The 23,901-nt window shown below is 38.0% G+C and overlaps 1 protein-coding gene across 1 annotated transcript; it reads right to left on the bottom strand.

Moving 5' to 3' along the window:
* Positions 1-12,451: 12,451 nt before the first annotated feature.
* Positions 12,452-16,281, bottom strand: FSCB (fibrous sheath CABYR binding protein). The gene has a single exon (XM_077126875.1). It carries the CDS (start codon positions 16,034-16,036, stop codon positions 12,638-12,640), a length of 3,399 nt encoding a protein of 1,132 aa, XP_076982990.1. The 5' UTR covers positions 16,037-16,281; the 3' UTR covers positions 12,452-12,637.
* Between the last annotated feature and the right edge of the window lie 7,620 nt (positions 16,282-23,901).

Raw genomic sequence — 23,901 nt, 5'->3', positions numbered from 1 at the left:
TTAGCAGGTACCCAGTAAGCAGTAAATAATAAACATTCACTATCATTCCTATCATCATCATTGCACAGAGCCCATGCACCACATGGAGGGAGCACTGTGGACAATCTTATGTCTGTCTGTCTGTCTGTCCTTACCCACCCCTCGGAGAACAGCTAAGTACTCTCCTCAATGCTGGAGCTACAAAAAACCCAGGCTGGTTCAACAGAATAAGGTCCTCGTGAGCTATGAAAATTACCCATATTTAATGTTCAGTCATAAAGCATACTGACCTATAGTTATCCAATTTTAACCATGGAATTTAACCTATCAGGTCCCTGTTATTTGCAACAGGACACACCAGAAAGGACCAAAAACTAAAACTAGTCCTTCCCGGTACCTAGTCCTTAAAGTGTGGTCTGCAGGCTTCCTGTATCACAGTCACCTGGGAAGAGTGTAAATTATCAGGTCCCTCTCAGACACTGAGGCTTAGAATTTGTGTGTGCATCGGAGGGTGGGGGTGGGGGTCTTGGAATATGATTTCTTTATAAGCTTCCTTGATTCTTAGGTGCACAAAAGTTTGAGAATCACAGCACCAGGAGAAGGCAGATTTAAAAAAAAAAAAAAAGCGTTAGCTACAGGTAGGAAGTTTCCCTGCAATAATAGGCAATGTGCATTATCCAAGGAATGTAGCAACAAGTTATGCAATCCATCCAGGCACCTAGGTAAATTGTCTACAGGAATTGATTGCATCAGTGCAATTGCGTTGGGAGCTAGTTATGTGAATCGGCAAGTTTTAAAGCTTATTGGCTTAGTTTCCGCACTTGTAAAATAAGAAGAATCCAACCTATAGAGTGGTTGGGCGAATTAAACAATTTAACAAATGTGAAGCACTTGGAGAAACATCCAGCACATAGTAAGTGCTCAATGCAAATTAGGTCTTATTGGTCATAAAGCTGTTCTGCTGAGAGACAGAATCATTGTTTCAACTTTGAAAGCTATCAATTTCTCATAAGCATGCAAAACACTGCCCAATTCTGGGAAACTAAATATCCAAGTCAGGTAAATGCAGCATTTTACCCATACAAAATGCCATGTGAATGTTACATAGCCTATTGCTAATTGACTCATTGATTTAAAGCAATTCATATCCTTTCTCCTGAAAAGTCAGCTCCTGTGAAAATTACCATTCCATCAAATTTGGTTCAGCTGATAAATAAAATCCCTTATGAAATAGAACTTTCATAGGAAAATTCTGCCACCAATTGGGAATGCTGCCAAGCTGTGTCCACTGGATAAAACTTTCTGAAATGAAGTCATTTCCCCAATTCCTCATCATAATTGCAGTTTAGAATTTTTCAAAAAAAACCTTTATCTTATAATCAGGGGGCTTCTGAATAAGTTGCTGCTATGAGAATTCCAGTACTTTTCATCATTTATTTCTTCTAGGAAACCAGTGAAATCACCTGGAATAATATCATAGTAAAAAAAGAGGCATTCTAAAATGTTGGGTCCTTAGTTGTAAATATGGCACTGCTGGAGATAAATAGTTATCTTAGCTGTATTCAAGGTGGTTTGTAAGTAAAATTGTTAAATGAAGTTCATCCTTGACATTGTCCCCTCCTCTTTTAATAAATTCTACTCTTGGTAACTTCTCCATCTGCCTTTCCATTATACATACTACTTTTGCTCTTACAACAGAAAGCTTGTTTATCACACTTTCATGCTATTGGAAATCATCTGTGCTATATCACATCATCTCATGACCCAGTATTTCCAGTAACGGATCTAAAATGATATGTGACAATTTTACAGACTGCTGCCAGGTACAGATATCTTTCTGAGGTTTTCAAGGACAGAAGCTTGTGCTATAGCTTTCTAAAGCACTAGAAAGAGTTATGGTGAAAAGTACTGGATTGTACAGGTGAAAAAAAAATTCAGAGTAGACAAATCGCTTGGCAATTGTTCTATACCTACAGAACAAAACATTGGGAAAAGACCAAGGCTACTCTTAAATAATTAATTTTACCACTGAGATCTAATCACTGATCAGCTTCCACTCCCATTCAAGTCAGGGGTTAGCCAAATTTAGCCAGTCCTCTACAATTCCACTTCATCACGCTGAGCATATAAGCTTGCCTCCTATTCATAATAAACATGAAAGTCATCAAGAAAGAACTCTTTCATCTTTCTGCTCTCCAATATGAAAAGCTACCTGTGCCTCTCCTCGCTATTCCTCTTCCCCTTGAGTCTCAGGGTAAAGCATGTTCTTCCTCCTTTTGATGGTTGCACTCCCTCTCCTTCCTTCTAATGGGGAGCTTATTTTTTTACTGATTATTCCCTCTCCCTCTTCATTGCCTTCAAATGGCTCCATCCTCTTAAGCTATTTTCAATCATAAAAATTTCTCCCTTGATTCTGCATCCATCCCTGACCCCTTTCCCACAGCTTCCTTTGTCTCCTACCCAATTTTCTAATTCCCAAAACTCTCAAAATTTTGCTGGTAGTCCTCCATCTCAACACAGACTATACTGGCAATGGTCACCACTGACTTCCACCAAACCCAACGGATAAAAATTCAAGCATTTGACACTGTTGATTAGTGTCTCCTTCCTAAAATACTCTCCTTCCTTGGCTTCTGTAACATCATCCTAAAGTAAAAGAGACTTATTTCCAATCTCTCCTGCTGGGTCTATTTTCTCTTCTCTTTCCTACAATGTTCTATACTGGGCTCACTTCTATTTTTACCCCGAATTCTTCTTTACTGTTCTAATCTAGTCCCATAAATTCATATGTATTAATTTATGAGTCCTAAATCAGAATCTCTAGACTCAGATATTCCTCCTGAACTCTACATCCAAATATCTAACAACTCACTGAAATCCCTACCTTGATGTCCTTTTTCCTTTGGGTCATATCTTGATGAAAGGAACTGTTTGGTATGTAATCACCATATCAAACATCTGGGACTCCTTTTTAAATTCTCAAATTTCCTCACCTCCCATAACTCATCAGGGTACTAGGTCTGGTCATTCCACATTCTAGTATGATCTCTAATCTGTCAACTTCTCTCCATCCCCATGGGCTACTACTGCCTTAGAACAAACTGTATCAGCTCTTCCCATAGGACAGACCCATCAAAGCAAAAAAATGTATAGATAAAATAATGATTTTCATACAAATATAAAATGAACATGTATCAAAGATTTTATTTAGCTCATTAATCAATGGGGCAACTAGTAAGATGTTACATGGGTTCAAATGAAAATTCAAAGTACCACACTTACAAAGGGAATGCTGAAGTGAATATACAAACAGATGTAAAACTGGCTTTCTTATTTTTTTACAGTGGGGAGGGAAATTGATTTCACCTCCACCAGACAGAATTCCTATGCATATCTATAAACGAGAGTTTTTTGCTTTGCCAAACCTGACCAAATTTGGTAGACTTGTAAATAACTCAAAGACAATGAAAAATGTTAACCCTATATCAAATAATCCAAAAGAATGTGCTCTAGACAATACCTAATTTTAAACTGAAGACATCCAGCAATATTTTTTTATCCATTTCGAAGTCTTTCACAATTTTTCCTGGCATGCCTCATCATCTTTCCTAAAACTACAGTCGAATAATGCCTCTTTTCATCTTAAAATCCTTCACCAGCTCCCTACAGTCACAGAATATAATCTAGACTCATACTAACTGGTCATTCTCATTTCCTGACTCTCCACCTCACCCCATCCTATTAATTTTCATAGCCAAGTTCCAAGGCCCTATTTTCCAGGGAAACTCCTTGGCGCATTCAAACAGAACAAATGATTTCCTTTTTATAAGTATGAATTATTTGTTTTCACATCTGTCCTGCCTAGCAAAAGTTGGCCCAGGGTAGAGACTGAAAATGTTTACTGTGCAATAATCCAAAGCAGGAACTTTAGAGTCAACTCTAGATTCAAATTCTGAATCCAATATTACTAATTGAGTACCTCCAAGTAAGTTACTTACCTATCTATGCCTTAGTTTCTTTTCCTGTAAAAATGAATGCATTATAGGGTACATTAGAGTGTATTCAGAGTGTGGATTACATTGAGCAATGATTTTGAATTAGGCTACATGTTCAAATCCTTGTTCTGCTCTGTCACTGTAAGCAAACCACTTACCTCTCTCATATATAAAATGGAAGCAATAAAATACCTCACAGAGTTATTGAGTTAAAAGATGTAATATATGCAAAGCAGTCAATACAATATCTGGCAATTGGAAGCTCTCAACATATGTATTTTTCATTAGAGCTTTGTGGAATACATGAATAAATGCATGTAAAGTACTTAGCACAAGACCTGGTACATGATATACAGTCAATACATTTTATTAGTGTTATTATCCATTTCCGTATTTCGAGAGTTAATGCAGTACTTGGCATAATATTTTGTTAGTTAACTGAATGAATGGATGAAGTGAGTAAAAATATTTATCAGATATAATGAAGTAGTCACTTTAAGCTCATAGATATTATATATTTTCATGTTTGTTATGTGATATTTAAGACTAATGAGTATCATTATCCTAAATTCTCAAATATAATTCAGAGATAAATAAATTCACATCCTACCCACATTTCACCATATTTTATAGTCGTTATATGTAATATCATCAAATCCGGAAATCAGAACATACTAACCTATTTTCCTAATTTGCTTATTCAGGAACTTAGACAGTGAAGGAAATGAGCCAGTAACATACTAATATAATTTATTCTATGTGACATTACCTGGATACTACAAGGCTTCTTTTTTTTCTGCTTTTGTTTTCAGGGTTGTTTTGGGTTCTTTTTTTAATTATTTATGTGCTTTGGTCTCCTTGCCAGTTCTTATCCTCGCCAGAATCTTTATGATCCTCAAATCCCTTGGTGACATTTGTAAATAAGATTTCTTTGAAACTCCAAATACATCATTTGTGTGGTCCAACCTTGCATGCAAAAAGCTCTCTAGCTGAACCAAGAGATAATTTCCCATTATAGAACCTGTGTTGTCCCTTTAGAGCCTAGTTTTCAGAATTCTCTAACAATAACTAAATGGTTAGAAATCTATCAAACCTAGTTTATATTCTTTTACTTAAACAATAATGCATGTTCATTAAGGAAAATGTTCTAAATAAAAACATCTAAGTCCTAAACCCAAAAATAGCCATATAACTCCTTCCAGTTTTTTCCTAAGTGTGGTGGTTTAAAGCTGTACATACCCCAGAAAGGCATGTTCTTAAATCTAATCCATTCCTGTGGGAGTTAACCTATTTTAAGTAGGACCTTTTGATGAGACTACTTCAGTTAAGGTGTGACCACCTCGTCAACCTTTATAAATGGAATAAATACAGAGAAAGAGGGAGAGAGCCATAGGAAGCAAGAAGCTGAACTAGAACCCAGAACCTAAAGAAGAGACCAGGAGATGCCACCATGCGCCTTACCATGTGGCAGAGAAATCGAGGATCACTGGCAGTTGGTCTTTGGGGAGAAAGCATCACCTTGATGATACCTCAATTCGGATATTTGCACAGCCTCAAAACTGTAGACTAATAAATTCCCACTGTCTAAGCCATCCCATTTCACGGTATTTGCTGGGAGCAGCCAAAGAAACTAAAACAGGTGTCTGTCATACAGGTAGAGGTTTTAAGTAGTCTGGAATTCAGGGAAGAAATCTGGCTGGAGATGTAAACCATTAGCATATAGATGATATTTTAAAATACCAGATTAAATTAGCTCAGCAAGGAAGTGAATGTAGATAGAAAAAATGAGATACATAAAATGTGAATCCAGGGGTTCTCCCACATTAGGAGGCTGGAAGATGAGTAGGGACCCAGCAAAGGTGATTGAGAATAATCAGCAATGGGTAAAAAGAAAGTATCCTGTAAGCAAAGTGAAGAAGAGAGAATGCCAAATGCAAATTATGCACTCTGTTTAATAATACTATTAGGTTAAATAAGACGAGGACTGAGAATCAAATGTTGGATCTGACATTGATCACAAGTGACCTTTAAAAGAGCAATTTTAGTGGAAAAGTGAGAGTGAAAGCCTGATTGAAGGGTTTCAAGAGAGAATGAGAGGACAGGAATTGAATATGGTGAGTATGATGGTTAGGTTCATGTGTCAACTTGGCCAAGTGATGGTGTCCAGTTGTTTAGTTAAGCAAGCACTAGCCCGATTGTTATTGTGAGAATAATTCATGGATTTAAATCATCAGTAAACTGATTGCATCTATGGCTGATTACCTCTACAATCAACTGAGGAGATTTCCTTCAACTCAATCAGTTGAAAACTTTTAAAGGAGAAGTGATTATTTTAGCAGTCAGAGGAGAGAATCTCTACTTCAGCCAGCCAGCTTCTCCTGGGGAATCCATCAAAAACATTCATTAGAGTTCCCAGCTTGCAGCCTGCCCTACAGAATTTGGAATTGTGCATCTCTATGGTCACATGAGACATTTTTTTTAACTCTCATAATATTTACAGATATATCAGTTCTGTTTTCTTAGGGAACAAAGTATTTCAAATTAGCTGTTAAGAAAAACCAAGAAACGAGGCAGTAACTGAAAGACAAAGCATTGTTTATAGAATACTTACTTTTTTGTCTAAGATGCATAAAATAAAAGCATGTTTAAAAGTTTATGAAAATGAATAGAAAGAGAAAAATTGACGATGCCTGAGGAAAAGGAGAGAGTTGTCAAATACGTGTCCTTGAACAGAGAGAAAGGGATACAATCTGGTGCCCAAGGAAAGGGAATTGTTCTTTGAAAAAGCAAGTATTTTTTCACAGTAATGGTAAAGAAGGCAAAGTCCATAGGGGCAGATATGAAGGGGGTAGACACTAGCTTCAAAGAAGTTCTCATGAAGTAGATACTGGCTAACTTACGATTTAAAGGATAAATAGAATCTCGTAAGTTGGAGATAGCTAATGGTGAAAGAAAGCATTCCAATGAAAGGAGATTCCCAATTAGACAACTATAAACTCTAGAAATAACTCAAAAAACAATCAAAGGAGGACTCTAAAAGATGGAAAGTGGAAAAGCAAGCTGGTTAGAGACCTAGGACTAAAGGAACAGCATGGTGGCAGGGTATCTTACAACCCCCAACCAACAAAAGAAGAGGGGGCAGGTGCACCATTTCTTGATCCCCAATCTAGCAAGATGGTCCAGGAAGGCTCCTTCTTCTCCTGGATAGAAAAAGATTCCCAACAACACAGGCGAGCCAAAGAGATTAATTGGGAGTCCAACACAGGCGAGCCAAAGAGATTAATTGGGAGCCCAACTGACAATAAGCAATCAGGGAAAGCTCTCTCCTTCCCCACACAGGCTTGAGCTCCAGTGTCCCCCAGCAAAACCCTCCTCTCTGGAGAGATGTCTATATTTCTATCTTCTTTGTGGTTATGGCTTCACAGGTATATACATAGGTTAAACCTCATCAATTAGACAATTTAAATACATGCAATTTATTGTACATAGGTTATTCCTCAGTTATTTTTAAAGTATCATTATATTTTTTAAAAATATTGTTAGGAATTTTCTATTACTCTTGCATCTAGAGACTTTTGATGTGTATGTATTTCTAGTCCAAGGTTTTCCCAATACTTGGTTTTAATAATTGAATGCCTCTTCTTATTATCCTATTTTCTAGTTATTCAGGAGACTTCTTTACTGATACCTGCCTCCCAAAGATTTTAAATCAATGCTTCCCACCTAAGTTTTCACAGCTATTCCTGCTGTAATTTATATTTGCAGTTCTTTTTAATTTGGCCTCCAGAATCTCCCACATACACTTCTAACTGAAAATACTTTTATTCTGCCATTCACTCCAGCTCAACTCCAATTAACATCTAACTTTTAAGTGATGCAACATTTCTAATGTTGCTGATTGATAAATTCCATCTTTATTAAATATGTTCTCTCCCGATGGTCAATGATGTTTCAAATGTTCATGACTTCTGAATTTAAAAATAAATCAAGTTGCAATAGAATATATAAAATAGAAAGAAACGACTTCCACAAATAGAAAATTTTAACTGCTTTTTCTTCATAGCTTAAAAAATCTATAATGGAAAGGACTTGTGAATTTCAAAAAAAGCCACCCCCATTCTACAAAGTTTAGAATAATGTTTCTCAGCCTCAATAATCTGCATAGGAGAAACAGTAGAAACATAGTAGAAAGAGTATGCTTAGAGCAAATTTTTATAAAATTCTCAAAAACTCAAATGTCATATATACTTGGTCATAGAAGGAATGAAATATGTGACAAAAATCAAATAATAACTAACAAAATTTTGTGATAGTCAACCTAGAATCTATAATAAATAGAGAAATTGAGTAAGATTTTTTAAGACTCATCTCCACATTTCAGCACAGTGAAACTGTGGCTAAACAAAATACTTTCCCAAAAGTTGCTATAACCAGAGAAACCTAGATTACCTTTAATGACGGAAATATCTTACAATAATCTATACTTACTCTTTTAAAACTTCAATAGCTTATACTATAGTATTTCAACTTTTTTCTGTTTCACTTCATCACAACTTCAGAGTGAAAAAAAAAAAAAATGAGCCAAGCTTGCAAAGACTCATCACATTCCAAATTTAAGTAAAATTAAAAGTATAGAAGAGAAGAAGATGGCGGCTTAGTAAGACGTGCGGATCTTAGTTTCTCCTCCAGAACAGCTACTAGGGGAGTAGAAACGATACAGAACAGCTCCCGGAGCCACAACAGAGATCAAGAAGACAGCGTACCCAATCCTGGAACAGCTGACCGGCTGGGAGAACCCACTCCGGTGAGATCGCCGAGGGGCGCGGGCTTCCCTGGGCCGGGGCGGCAGGCGGCTGGAGTCCCTCCCTTCCTCCTTCCTGGACCAACTGGGAGAATTGGATCAGAGATCCCCAGGGTGGAGAACACTGACCGGGGTCCCTTCCAAACATGTGACTTCCCGGTCCAGCCGGGAACGGTGCACTCTCCCAGGCCACGGCAGTTGGCGCCCTCCCGCCACGCTTGGCACCCTGGGCCGACTAGGAGATTCGGACGGGCACTCTCCCGGGCTGCGGCAGCCAGCGACCCTCCCCGTGTTCAGATCCCCGGGCCGGCTGGCACTCTTCCAAGCCGCTTTGGCTGGCGAACCTCCCCCATGGTGAGAGTTTTCCAAAGTTAAAGAACCCACAGCACCTTTTACTGGTGGGACCCGCAGACAAATGTGTGCCACGAGCGCCACCTACTGGGCAGAAAAACAGAACCCAGAGATTTCACAGAAAAATCTTTCAACCTGTTGGGTCCAACACCCAGGGAAATCTGACTAAAGGCCAGCAGAAGATAACGGATCACGCTCAGAAAATTGAAAATATGGCCCAGTCAAAGGAACAAACCAATAGTTCAAATGAGATACAAGAGCTGAGACAACTAATGCTGAATATACGAACAGAAATGGAAAATCTCTTCAAAAATGAAATCGATAAATTGAGGGAGGACATGAAGAAGAAATGGGCTGAACATAAAGAAGACATGGGCTGAACATAAAGAAGAAATAGAAAAACTGAAAAAACAAATCACAGAACTTATGGAAGTGAAGGATAAAGTAGAAAAGATGGAAAAAACAATGGATACCTACAATGATAGATTTAAAGAGACAGAAGATAGAATTAGTGATTTGGAGGATGGAACATCTGAATTCCAAAAAGAAACAGAAACTATCAGGAAAAGAATGGAAAAATTTGAACAGGGGATCAGGGAACTGAAGGACAATATGAACCGCACAAATATACGTGTTGTGGGTGTCCCAGAAGGAGAAGAGAAGGGAAAAGGAGGAGAAAAACTAATGGAAGAAATTATCACTGAAAATTTCCCAACTCTTATGAAAGACCTAAAATTACAGATCCAAGAAGTGCAGCGCAACCCAAAGAGAATAGATCCAAATAGGCATTCTCCAAGACACTTACTAGTTAGAATGTCAGAGGTCAAAGAGAAAGAGAGGATCTTGAAAGCAGCAAGAGAAAAACAATCCATCACATACAAGGGAAACCCAATAAGACTATGTGTAGATTTCTCAGCAGAAACCATGGAAGCTAGAAGACAGTGGGATGATATATTTAAATTACTAAAAGAGAAAAACTGCCAACCAAGACTCCTATATCCAGCAAAATTGTCCTTCAAAAATGAGGGAGAAATTAAAACATTCTCAGACAAAAAGTCACTGAGAGAATTTGTGACCAAGAGACCAGCTCTGCAAGAAATACTAAAGGGAGCACTAGAGTCAGATATGAAAAGACAGAAGAGAGAGCTATGGAGAAGAGTGTAGAAAGAAGGAAAGTCAGATATGATATATATAATACAAAAGGCAACATGGTAGAGGAAAATATTATCCAAACAGTAATAACACTAAATGTTACTGGATTGAATTCCCCAATCAAAAGACATAGACTGGCAGAATGGATTAAAAAACAGGATCCTTCTATATGCTGTCTACAGGAAACACATCTTAGACCCAAAGATAAACATAGGTTGAAAGTGAAAGGTTGGGAGAAGATATTTCATGCAAATAACAACCAGAAAAGAGCAGGAGTGGCTATACTAATATCCAACAAATTAGACTTCAAATGTAAAACAGTTAAAAGAGACAAAGAAGGACACTATCTACTAATAAAAGGAACAATTCAACAAGAAGACATAAAAAAATAGGCATGTCTATATTTGTTATATATATATATATATGGAGAGAGAGAGAGAGAGATTTTCTCTTTGGATGAAAATTATAGGTGACCAAAAAGACCAAAAATTTATCAAAATGATCCCCAACTATCTAAAAAATGAAGATGAATAATTACCTAAGCATAATATGTCTTCCATCATAAATTAAAATTATAAATCAATCACAATGCCTTCATATTTCAAAAAAGCTAAAAGATTTAGTTTGAAAGAAACTCTGAATTTACAAATTTTGAAAAGTTGCCATGACTATACTTTTTTGAAGCAGTCATCTGAAAAACAATCATATTTGCACATCAAAGAGAGTGATGTTTAATACCTATCATGTAACTTTATATTCTAGATTCTAGATTATGATATTCATGATGGTAGTTACCATAATTTGTATTTTTTCATTATTAGACTGTGAGCTTCTGGAAGGAAAGAAACAAGTTTCATTCATTTTGCTTTCCCAGAGTCTCACACCTAAAACAACTCAAACATTTACAATTATTAAAATGCAAAGGGCAAACCCTGAATATATGACTAGTATTGAGAGAGGAGCTGATAAAACAAAAAACCTCTTACTAACTATATTAAGTAAGGTCAATAGTTTTCCATAAATTAAGTAACAAATATAATTTTATGTAATAATTATATTATGCATTCTACTAGTAAAAGGAAAGTGAATAATACTAAACCAATTAACTCTTCCTTGAATTCTTGCATATTGCAACAATTACAAACTTAAATTTCACATTAGATTCATTTAAATCCATTTTAGTGACTTCTTAGGCTTACGCAAAATATCTTGGGGTATAAATTGCCACTGTGTTTTACATAGGCTTATTCTATTTAAAGTTTTGGTAAACCTTTTTCAGTTGCCTTTGTCTATCCAGGAAGTTTCTTTTTTTTTTCTTTTTTTTTTTATTTGGCATAGGCAGGCTCTGGGAATCGAACCCAGCTTTCCAGCATGGCACGCGAGAATTCTGCCCCTAAACTACCTTTGCACTGCCCCAAGTAGTCCCTTTTAATATTTATTTTAAAGGTTTAGTTTTACTATTAAAATTGTTGAAATGCTTATTTAATTGTACCACGTAATTTAAGTGATGTAAATTTCTACTACCTACCATATACTATCTGCTATCTACTAATTTCTTTCTCTCTACTCTATGTTTTCTACTATATTTTAGTTTTATTTTAAATATTAAAACCTCATGTTGGATCAAAAAAAAAAAAGGATAGAAGAATGTGTCCTCAAGGACATCTAAGCATTTTTTTTAATATTTACACTATTTTTAATAGTTTATCTCTGGCCATATTCATTTCATTGAAATGAATATTTTCACAAAAGAAATATATTTCCCTCTGCAGACACTGAAATGTAAAATATACAAGAGGATAGGGAGGAAACTGTAAACTGAAAACAGGAAAGAAAGGCTTGTCTCAGAAGGAAGCAAATAAAAGGGAATAAAGGAAATGATGATTTATAATAAGGAGAAGGAGAACACTGCATAACTGTAGAGGTGAGCCTAAAACTCAAGAAATTTAAAGTAGATGAGAAAAATGTGGAAAAGAAAGTAACTTTTTCCTTAGAAGCTACATGTAACTTATAAAGGGAAAGCAGAGGAAAGAAAATATGGTTGCAGAATATACTCCATCCCATCAACAAGGGTTTAATGCAGAAAGGACATTTTAATTATTTCAACATAACTTATTTCACTTCAAAATAGTATTATAAACACTCTATATTTTAATGAAAATAACACAAGAAATTTTAAACTGCTACAGTTTTTATTGCTTATTTCCCACTTGCAGTCCAAGTCATGAGGTCTCCTCTAATTTCCCTATCCACAAAGCTACTTCAGATGCCTCCCTTTTTCTAAAGTGTGCACATCTAAAATACCTAGTTACTGGTTGTTAGCTTAGTTAGTATCTGCCTAGGGCTGATGAGAAGGCCCTTATTTTAATGTTATATGGAAGACACCATCTATTTCAACATTGGAAAATCTTCCTTTCTTGGTATTAGGTGGAACTTCAGGACCAGGATCCATTCCTGAAGTGTTAAGGTCTGCAGTAGAAGTTTCTTCATGTTTAGGATCTTCTTTCAGATCAATTGACTTTAATTTTACCACTGGAACATCTGCCTGAGGAGACAGAAGTTCAGTAGACTCTGTCTCCATTACAGCCTCATCTGCAAGGATTTTTGCAAATTGTGGCGGCTGAACTTCAGCAAGGTCTTCTAAAAGAAATTCTTCATTGAGGGTCTGCTCAGCTGGTGGGGGCTGAACTTCAGTGGAGGCCTCTTCTGCAGGGGACTCCTCAGCTAGAAGAGGCTGAACTTCAGTAAGGACTTCTTCAACAGTGCTAGGCTCTATTTCAGCAGGAGCCTCTTCACCTGATGGTGGCAGAATGTCAGTGGGGACCTCTTCTATAGGGGCCTCCTTAGGTGTTGGAGCCTGAACTTCAGCAGGGATCTCTTCAGCTGGTGGAGGCTGAACTTCAGCAGGGACCTCTTCAACAGTGCTAGGCTCTATTTCAGCAGGAGCCTCTTCACCTGGTGGAGGCTGAACTTCAGCAGAGGCCTGTTCTGCAGGGGTCTCCTCAAACGTTGGAGGCTGAACTTCAGCAGGGAACTCTTCAACAATGCTAGGCTCTATTTCAGCAGGAGCCTCTTCACTTGGTGGAGGCAGAACTTCAGTGGAGGCCTGTTCTGCAGGGGCCTCCTCAGATATTGGAGGCTGAACTTCAGCAGGGATCTCTTCAACAGTGCTAGGCTCTATTTCAGCAGGAGCCTCTTCACCTGGTGGAGGCTGAACTTCAGTGGAGGCCTGTTCTGCAGGGACCTCCTCAGGGGTTGGAGGCTGAACTTCAGCAGGGAACTCTTCAGCTGGTAGAGGCTGAACTTCAGCAGGGACCTCTTCAACAGTGCTAGGCTCTATTTCAGCAGGAGCCTCTTCACCTGGTGGAGGCTGAACTTCAGTGGAGGCCTGTTCTGCAGGGACCTCCTCAGGGGTTGGAGGCTGAACTTCAGCAGGGAACTCTTCAGCTGGTAGAGGCTGAACTTCAGCAGGGACCTCTTCAACAGTGCTAGGCTCTATTTCAGCAGGAGCCTCTTCACCTGGTGGAGGCTGAACTTCAGTGGAGGCCTGTTCTGCAGGGGCCTCCTCAGGGGTTGGAGGCTGAACTTCAGCAGGGAACTTTTCAGCTGGTGGAGGCTGAACTTCAGCAGGGACCTCTTCAACAGTGCTAGGCTCTATTTCAGCAGGAGCCTCTTCACCTGGTGGAGGCTGAACTTCAGTGGAGGCCTGTTCTGCAGGGGCCTCCTCAGGGGTTGGAGGCTGAACTTCAGCAGGGAACTCTTCAGCTGGTGGAGGCTGAACTTCAGCAGGGACCTCTTCAACAGTGCTAGGCTCTATTTCAGCAGGAGCCTCTTCACCTGGTGGAGGCTGAACTTCAGTGGAGTCCTGTTCTGCAGGGGCCTCCTTAGGTGTCAGAGGCTGAACTTCAGTGGGGGCCTGTTCTGCAGAGGCCTCCTCACATATTGGAGGCTGAACTTCAGCAGGGAACTCTTCAGCTGGTGGAGGCTGAACTTCAACAGGGACCTCTTCACCTGGTAGTGGCAGAACTTCAGTGATGACCTCTTCTTTATGGGCCTCTTTAGATGGTGGAGACTGTGCTTCGGAAGTGGCCTCTTCAGAAAGAGTAAGATCTACCTCTGTTGGGACTGTTTCTTCAGGGACCTCCTCAGTTGATGGGGACTGAAATTCAGGAGGGACCTCCTCAGCTGGTAGAGGCTGAACTTCAGCAGAAGCCTCTTCTGCTGGAAACTCCTCAGCTGGTGGAAGCTGAACTTCAGTAGATATCTCTTCATCAAGGGTCTTCTCAGCTGGGGGAGGCTGAATTTCAACCGGAGCCTCTTTTGCAGGAGCCTCAGGTGATACAGTCTGAACTTCAGTGGGAACGTCTTCTGCAATCATCTCCTCAGCTGGTAGAAGTTGACTTTCATCAAGGGTCTGCTCTTCAGGGGCCTCTTCATCAGGAGTAAGTTCTACAGCAGAGACCTGTTCTGTGAGGGGCTCTTCAGCTGCTGGAATCTGTACTTCTACAGTAGCTTCATCAGCTGATGGTATCTGAAGTTCAATAGTTGCCTCTTCTGCAGAAGCTTCTTTAGTTGATGTAGGCTGTACTTCAACATGGAGTTCTTCATCAAGTGTAGGCTCTACTTTAGCAGTGGCCCCTTCTGCAATAGCCTCTTCATCTGGCTGAGGCACTATTTCTGCAGTGGCTTCATCAGCAGATAGAGGCTGAAGTTCAGCAGGTGCTTCTTCTGCAGGAGCCTCTTCAAGTCCTGGAGACCTAGTTTCATCAGGGGCTTCTTCAGCAGATGGAATCTGTATTTCAGCAGGGGCTTCTTCCGTAGTTAGAGGCTGTTCTTCAACAGGAGCCTCTCCGACTGGTGGAAGCTGTACTTCAGTCAAGACTTTTTCTGGGGGAGGAGGCTCTATTTCAACAGAAGACTGTTTTTTAACAAAAATGTCCTCTCCTACAGCATATCTATTTTCCTCATCCTCAGGCTCATCTAAAATGAGTCTTGAAGTACCTTTTTTGGTTGATTGACTAAGGGAAGTTTCACTGACACTCTCTTGCCTAGTTTCTTCTTTGCTACTTTTTGCTGGTTGAATTTCCGGATGCTCACTGACGAAACTCTTCCCTGAGGATTTCCATTTCTGGTCACCTTCCTTTGACTTTGAAAAAGAATTCCCCGACCTGCAAACAACCACTATTTCTGATTCACTAAAGTACGTCTGCTGCTCCTTATCCACCGTTTCTGCATAAGGAACGTTCATCCTGGTCCAATCTCCAGTACAACTGGTCTGCTGAGATCTGTCTACTTTGAGTTGCATTGAGTGTCTGCTTGGTGGAATTTCTACTTTGTGCTCACTCTCTGGCAATTTAGGATCTGCTTCTCCAGCATCAGCTGGCTTTTCTTCAGGTACCATTATTTCACCAACTGCCTTGATTTCTTCCTTTTTCTCTTCTATGGTGGTGTCTGTCTGCAGAGATTTGTCAGTCATTTCCTGTCCATGCTTTCTCTTCATACAAGTTTGCTGAAGTTGAGAAGACACTCTAAGAGATTCATATTCTTTAAAAGAGTAGTTGGCTTTATTTCCAGGAATATTACCAATACTATGGGTACCTTTGGGCCCAGATGACTGTGGGATGGTCAAGTTTTTCTTTTTTTCTGTCATTTCAGTCTGCTGGGATTTATCTACCATTGGTTGGCTGGGTCGTCTTCTCTTTCGAAGTTCTTGCCTCCCTGCTGAGATAGGCTGATCAGGTTCATCACTATCATCCATTTCTAAGACAAACAAATTTCAATTTTGTTACTCTTTAAGTAATTAATCATCAAAAATTACAAAAGTACCAAATGCTTAAGCCTTTGTCTTCCCTCATCAAGTTGAGTTCCCTCAGAAAAAAAGTAGTTCATAAATTATTGCATTCTGTACTACATTCTTGTTGGATCCCACCCTACAAGTAAGCATCTCTCTTGTTTAGTCTCTGTTATGACTGAAACTCACTTCTAGAAGTTTTCTTCAAGGGTCTATGACATCATGACCACTTCTACCTACAAAGTTCCATCTGTAGTATTCTCAGCACCTGTTAACGTGGTGTATGCTAACAGGTAATGGCTACATAGGAGATATCTACTTTTTGAGATTGAATTGAAAACATTACTTGCCCTCCAGAGGAACATTATATAAACACCAGTAATACCATTTTATAATTGTTAAACTTCATGCTTTTGAATTTTCAATTCTGTTCTTTTTGTCCTATTATCAAAGACAGTTATAATGCAGGACTTAGAATGCTATACTCTATTTTCAGTTGTTGACAAAAACAACTGAATATGTGTGGGGGGGGATGTCCTAACAATGCATGTTTATACAATTCGAAAGAAAGTTACCATGGCTTGAAAAACCTGAGTTCTGAAGTGCACCTCCAGGTAAGCTCCTTTCCTCTGTCTTTTGGTTTCAGTAACCACAAGTTGACTACCAAAATAGATATGGAAATAGGTAGCATGTTGGCTTTCTCAAGCAAATTGAAATATTTTCATTTTATTTTCACCTATTGCAGAAAATAGTTCCACCCAAAGTTGGCCAAATAAAAGTATGTTGAATCTAAAGATAAACCAAGTGAAATAAAATGCATCTTCTGAAGGAGTCAATATATATTCTGCTGAATTTCCACATGGGAATGAATTCCCCAATGAGGAAAAAAGCTTTAAATTGAATCTTTAAAAGTGAGGAATCCCTATTAAGAATATTGTTAGATCTGCAATATAGATAAAACTTTAATTTGTAAAAATTTTACTAGAAGGATGGAGCTGGTGAAAAGATATGCAAAAATATTTTCCTTTCACCTAAGAAAAGTGAAAGAGAAATAGACTTAAAAATACATATACTTACAAGATGCAAGGAAATAATTTCATTCATCTGGGAATTTTCTTAAGTTTCTTTTACTGTATTGCCCTTAGAAATAAAAAATGTCCGTGAAAAATTCCCCTTGTTTTTACATACATTGGTCATAATTGTAGCTATGTTCTCTTAACCAAACAAATGAGCACTTCCATATTTTTTGACCCAGTTCCCAGAACAGCCCTATCTCTTGGCAATGATAAAATGAATATTTCTTGAGAATAATGGAAGAAAATGTAACTAGATACCATGATGTTTGTCCTGTGTTCAACTTGATCTACTTTCAGTTTTGTCCTTTATGATCCGTATGTTCTATCTTTCTAAGAGTTAATGAAGTAAAACAATAGTCATTTTACAAAAAAAACTCGCATAGGTCTGCTATGGTTTGTAAACCTGCTTATAAAAGTCTTTGTCTGGTGATACTTTCAATTGCATCTGTCAAATATTGCATGTGTATTTTGTAATTAAGTTTCTGGTATTTCATGTAATATCTTCAAAATCCATTTTAGGTCATTTGAAACAAATATCAAAACTAACTGTGTATTAATTGGGTTAAAAGAGCATTGCATGTATTGAATTAATTTTGCTGCTTATTTTAAATGAGATTTTACCACATTTTCTCAAACTGGGTTTTAGTTTCTCCATTCCTAATCCTCAGATATTTATGTTTTTGCCTCCAAGCATTAAGAACTAATCTTTCTTGATCATACACCGAACAATTATAGTTTTACCACTAGTATTAATTTATACATAGAAGCAAATTGTCATTAATTAACTAAATTAAAATGAAATTTAAAATTCCACCTGAGACCTCCAAATAAAACTATGAGGGATTTCCTGTATCAGTTTGTCATCCTGTTTCTTATGACCCACTGATGCCTTTTTTGTCTTCCTGATCTGCCTGACCCACTAATCATTACATGATTTATCCTGTCACTTTAGGGCTTGGCATTTTACCCTTTGTTCTGGAAATCTCCCAAGATCCAGCTCTCTCCCCCTCACTTAGTTTACATGCTTTCAGAGCCCCACATTTTTTACTTGTGATTGACAGTCTGTATTTATGACTCTCTCAATCTCTAGAGCTAGATTATTTATTTCTGACTGAGATCTGGCATTTAGCTTCCATACTATAATTGGCCTATTTTTATAACCCTAAAACTAAGATTGATTTGCTGAATAGGCCAAAGGCTTCCACCTGGTCATTTGCATTTAATTTTACTAGAACCAAATTTGCTGGGCAGCACTTAATTTCATTTATTTTGATGACTTTGAAGTTTATGCTTTAGAGATGACAGAGGTACAATCACTAAATTTGAGAAATTCAAGGAACTTTGAGATGAGACACTGAGGTGACATGAGACAATTCAGGCTGGGATAAGGACAATGGCCCAAATTCTGAAGCCACTCTTTTCGGTGAATCTGAAGAAGTAATCAGGAAACTGATCAAGCACAGAGGCAAGAAGAGAAAGCTACTGCCATTGTCTGAAACTGAGCTTCAATGAGTAAATACATTTTAGGTAGGGGTGTGTGCCAGTTCGAGAGGATTTATGTACCCTAGAAAAGCCATGTTTTAATCCTAATCAAATCTTGTGGAAGCAGCCATTTCTTTTAAACCCTATTCAGTACTGTATGGTGGAAGCTTGATTTAGATTATCTCCACAGAGATATGATTTGCCCAACTGTGGGTATTAACTTTGATTAGAAGATGTGACTCCACTGATTCCAGGTGGGTCTAGATTAGTTTACTGGAGTCCTTTAAAAGAAGAAGCATTTTGGAGAGAGTGACAGAGCCACGAGAACCATGAGAGCCCATGCAGCCAGAGACCTTTGGAGATGAAGAATGAAAACGCCCCCAGGAGAGCTTCATGAAGCAAGAGCCCTGGAGAGGAAGCTAGTAGGTGTTGCCATGTTGACAACATGCCTTTCCAGTTGAGAGAGAAACTCTGAACTACAACAGCCTTTCTTGAGTGACAGTAACCTCTTGTTGATGCCTTGATTTGGATGTTTTTATAGACTTGCTTTCATGGGGACATTTTCTCAACCTTAGAACTGTAAACTAGCAACTTATTAAATTCCCCTTTTTAAAAGTCATTCCATTTCTGGTATATCACATTCTGGCAGCTAGCAAACTAGAGCAATGGTATATGGGAGCTCTGTTTTATGCAGGATTTTTCTGTAAACCTACAACTGCTCTAATAAGATTGTTTTTAAAAAGACTGGAGAAGTTGAATATACTGCTTAACCTTCTCTAATTTTCCTTTTATTCCAGTTCTTTTTGATATCTAAATGAAGTAGAAGAGGGTATGTAGCCAAAAGTCTGAAAAAAACCTAGAAACTTAAAATCAAGTGATCTTACTGAAAAGAGCATTGATGATTTTTTTTTGGGGGGGGGGGCGGGGAAATCAGAATCACTTACCAAGAAATTTATGATAGATAGGCTTGCCTGACAATGTTTCAGAATAATGGTGCTTAAATGGAAAAAAATCAATATAATATGTTGGTATTCAGTGGAAATGTAATGAATGTATGTTAATTAATTAAAGGTAAATGAATGATATCGTCCTTTATCCTGCATTCTGATTCACCTTAGTCCTAATTAGGTCCAATTCATTCTCATCTCCAGTTGGAGTCTGATCTCTCCTTCAGTCTCTTCAACAGTTGCTGTATGGAGCGATGCTGACTATCAGAGCTAAAGAACTCCAACTCTGAGTCTCAGGTGTCAGACAGATACCCAATGCTCCAGGGAGCCACCAGGTCTCATACCAAGAGCACAGCATCTCAAAATTTAGAATTAACAGTTAAAACTCAGGAACAAATATGACTCCTGTAAGAGCCTAGAATCCAAGAACACTTAACAACGAGCCCTACTTGAACATTCTGTACTCTTTAACTCTTGACTGCCCAACCTTTCCCCACTCTCCATCCCATGACAAGCCCTGCACTTGAATTCAATTCTCAGAGTTTAGTTTGTTCATTATAGTTAGTTCCCACTAGTGAAACCATATATTAATTGTCCTTTTGTTTCTGGCCTAATTCACTCAACATAATGTCCCCAAGGTTCATTCACCTAGTTGCATGCCACATGATTTTATCCCTTCCTGTAGCCACTCAACATTCCATCATATGTATAAACCACAGTTTGTGCCTCGGATAATCAGTCAAAATACTCATAATGCTATCTCCATCCATTGGAAGTTGCGAATAATGCCACCGTGAACACCAGCGTGCTAATGCCTACTTATGTCCCTGCTTTCAGTTCTTCTAAGTCTGTGTCTAATAATGGAGTTGCAGTAACATGTGCTGACCCCATACCTATATGTGCTGTACAACCAACACACTGCCCTCCAGAGGAGCTGCACCATTCTACTTCCCTACTAATAGCGGATAGGTCTATCTCCCTCTTCACATCTTCTCCAGCACTTTTATCCTTCTGTTTCATTTTTAAACCATTTTATTCACACATATACAATCCATCCTAAGTATACAATCAATGGTTCCCAATATAATAGTATGCATTCACCACAATATATATGAGAATATTTCCCATTTCTTCCACAAAAAAAGAAGAGGAGAAAAGAAAACAAGAAACAGCAGCAACAAGAATCCCACACCCCACCCTTACATCCCCCTGTTATTGATGTTTAACTTTGGCATATTGACTTTGTTACAATTAATGAAAGAATATTACGTTACTGTTAACTATGGACCCTGGTTTGCATTAATTGTATTTTTTCCATATCCCATCTCATTTTAACACCTTTCAATGGTGGCATTCAATTGTTCTCCCTCAAGTAAGAAATTTCTTACATTTGTACATTTAGTCACCATCATTGTCCACTCTACATTTTGTTATACAGTCCCAGTTTTTATCTTCTACATTTTCTTCTGGTGTCATACATGTCCCTAGCCTTCCTTTTTCAACCATATTTACCACATTCAGCTTTGTTCATTATACTTATATTATTGTGTGACATTCACATAATATTGTATACCATTTCTGGGTCTTTATACTCAATCCTGTTGAACCTTCTGTACTCCTAAAGCATCAAGTGCCCAGACTCTACCCTCTTTCTATCTCCTAATAAGCTGTGTTCTCAATTTTAACTCTCAGATTCTGCTCATTATAGATAGTTCATATTGTGAGACCATACAGTAATTGTCCTTTTGTTTCTGGCTAATTTCAGTCAGCATAATGTTGAGATTCATCCACCTCGTTGCATGCTTCATAATTTTATTCTGCCTTACAACTACATAGCCTTCTAGCATATATATATATACCACAGTTTACTTGTCTGTGGATGGACGTTTGGGCTCTTTCCATCTCTTATCAATCATAAACAATGCTACTATAAACGTCAGTGTGCAAATCTCTGTTTATGTCCCTGCATTCATTTCCTCCAAGGATATACCTAGTAATGAGATTGCTGGATTGTACAGCAATTTTAAACCAAAACTTCCTGAGGCACCTTCAAACTTCCATCAAGAGCAATGGCACCAGTCTACACTCCCACCAACAGTGAATGAGTATACCTATTTCTCTACATCCCCTCCAGCACTTGTCATTTTCTGTTTTTTTTTTTACAATGGACATTCTAGTAGGTGTGAGATATCTCATTATAGTTTTCGTTTGCATTTCTCTATTTACTAGTGAAGTTGAGCATATTTTCCAATGTTTCTGAGCAATTTATATTTCCTCCTTGGAAAAGTGTCTATCCATGTTTTTGCCCATTTTGTAATTGGGTTCTTTGTCTTGTTGAGTTGTAGTATCTCTTTATATAATCTGGATATTGAACTCTTATCTGATATGTGGTTACCAAATACTGTCTCCCATCATATAGGCTGCCTTCTTACTTTCCTTACAAAGTCCTTGGATGCAAAAAGTGTTCAATTTTGAGGAGAACCCATGCTCTAGTTTGCTAGCTGCCAGAATGCAATATACAGAAATGAAATGGCTTTTAAAAAGATGAATTTAATAAGTTACAAGTTTACAGTTCTAAGGTTGAGAAAATGTCCCAATTAAAACATGTCTATAGAAATGTTCAATTTAAGGTATCCAGGGAAAGATACCTCGGTTCAAGAAGGCCAATGACATTCAATGTTTCTCCCTCAGCTGGAAGGGCACATGGTGAACATGGCAGCATCTGCTGGCTTTCTCGTGGCTCTACAAAAAAGGACTCTCTCCAAAATGTTTCTTCTTTTAAAAGGATTCTAGTAAGCAACTCCACCTTCAATGGGTGGAGACACACCTCCATGGAAATCATCTAATTAAAAGTTACCACCCACAAAAGTTACCACCACTATGGGTCACATCACCATGGGAACAATCAAAATACTTCCACCCAGCAATATTGAATGAGGATTAAAGGACATGCCTTTTCTGGGGTCAACCACAGATTCAAACCAACACATCCCATTTATCTGCTTTTTCTTTCATTGCTCATGCTTTAGGTGTAAGGGCTAGGAAAGCATCACTTATCACAAGATACTGAAGATATTTCCCTACACTTTCTTCTGAACATTTCATGGTCTTAGCACTAGTATTTAGGTCTTTGCTCCATTTGGGGTTCATTTTTGGATAAGATGTGAAACAGGGGTCCTCTCTCATTCTTTTGGATATGGATTTCTAGTTCTGCAAACATTATTTGTTGAAGACGTTCCTCTGTCCCAGTTGACTTGGCCTCCTTATTAAAGATCAATTGGCCATAGATGGGTCCACTTTTGAATACTGAATTTGATTCCACTGTTCAGTATACCTATCTTTATGCCAATATCATACTGTTTTGACTACCGTAGCTTTGTAATATGCTTTAAAGTCAGATAGTGTGAGACTTCCTATTTAATTTTTCTTTCTCAAGATATTTTAAGCTCTTTAGGGCATGCTGCCTTTTCAAATAAATTTGATTATTGGTTTTTCTATTTCTGTAAAGTAAGTTGTTGGGATTTTAATTGGTATTGCATTGAGTCGATAAAACAATTTGGGTAGAATCAACATCTTAACTATATTTAGTCTTCCAATTCATAAAAATGATATTCCTTCCATTTATTTAGGTCTTCCTTGATTTCTTTTAGCAAAGTTTTGTAGTTTTCTCTGTATAGGTCTTTTATGTCCTTGGTTAAATTTATTCCTAGATATTTTATTCTTTTGGTTGCTATTGTAAATGGAAGTTTCTTCTTGATTTCCTCCTCAGATTGCTCACTGCTGGTGTATAGAAACACAACTGATTTTCGCATGTTGATTTTATATCTTGCCACTTTGCTGTACTCATTTATTAGCTCTAGGTAGCTTTTCTATAAATTTTTCATGATTTACATACAGGATTGTGTTATCTGCAAACAGTGAAAGTTTTAATTTTTCCTTTCCAATTTGGATGCCTTTCATTTCTTTTCCTTGCCTAATTGCTCTTGCTAGAAATTCCAGCACAATATTGAAAACAATGCTGACAGAAGGCATCCTTGCTTGTTCCTGATCTTAGAGGGCAAGTTTTCAGTATTTCTCCATTGAGAATGAAGTTAACTGTGGGAGTTTTCATATATTCCCTTTGTTCTGTTGAGGGAGTTTCCTTATATTCCTACCTTTTGAAGTGTTTTAATCAAGAAAGAATGTTGAATTTTGTCAAATGCCCTTTCAGTATCAATTGAGATGACCATGTGGTTTTCCCCTTTAATTTATTGATGTGGCACATTATTTGATTTTCTTGTGTTGCACCACCCTTTCATACCTGGATTAAAATCCACTTGGCCATGGT

Source organism: Tamandua tetradactyla, chromosome 14, assembly GCF_023851605.1.
Source record: "Tamandua tetradactyla isolate mTamTet1 chromosome 14, mTamTet1.pri, whole genome shotgun sequence".
Lineage (NCBI taxonomy): Eukaryota > Metazoa > Chordata > Mammalia > Pilosa > Myrmecophagidae > Tamandua > Tamandua tetradactyla.
Note: the sequence above shows the minus strand (reverse complement) of the source record. Positions and strands in the feature narration are given on the sequence as shown.

Coding starts and splice junctions, on each gene's coding strand:
- FSCB (XM_077126875.1), bottom strand. CDS start 16,036: ATGGATGATAGTGATGAACCTGATCAGCCTATCTCAGCAGGGAGGCAA.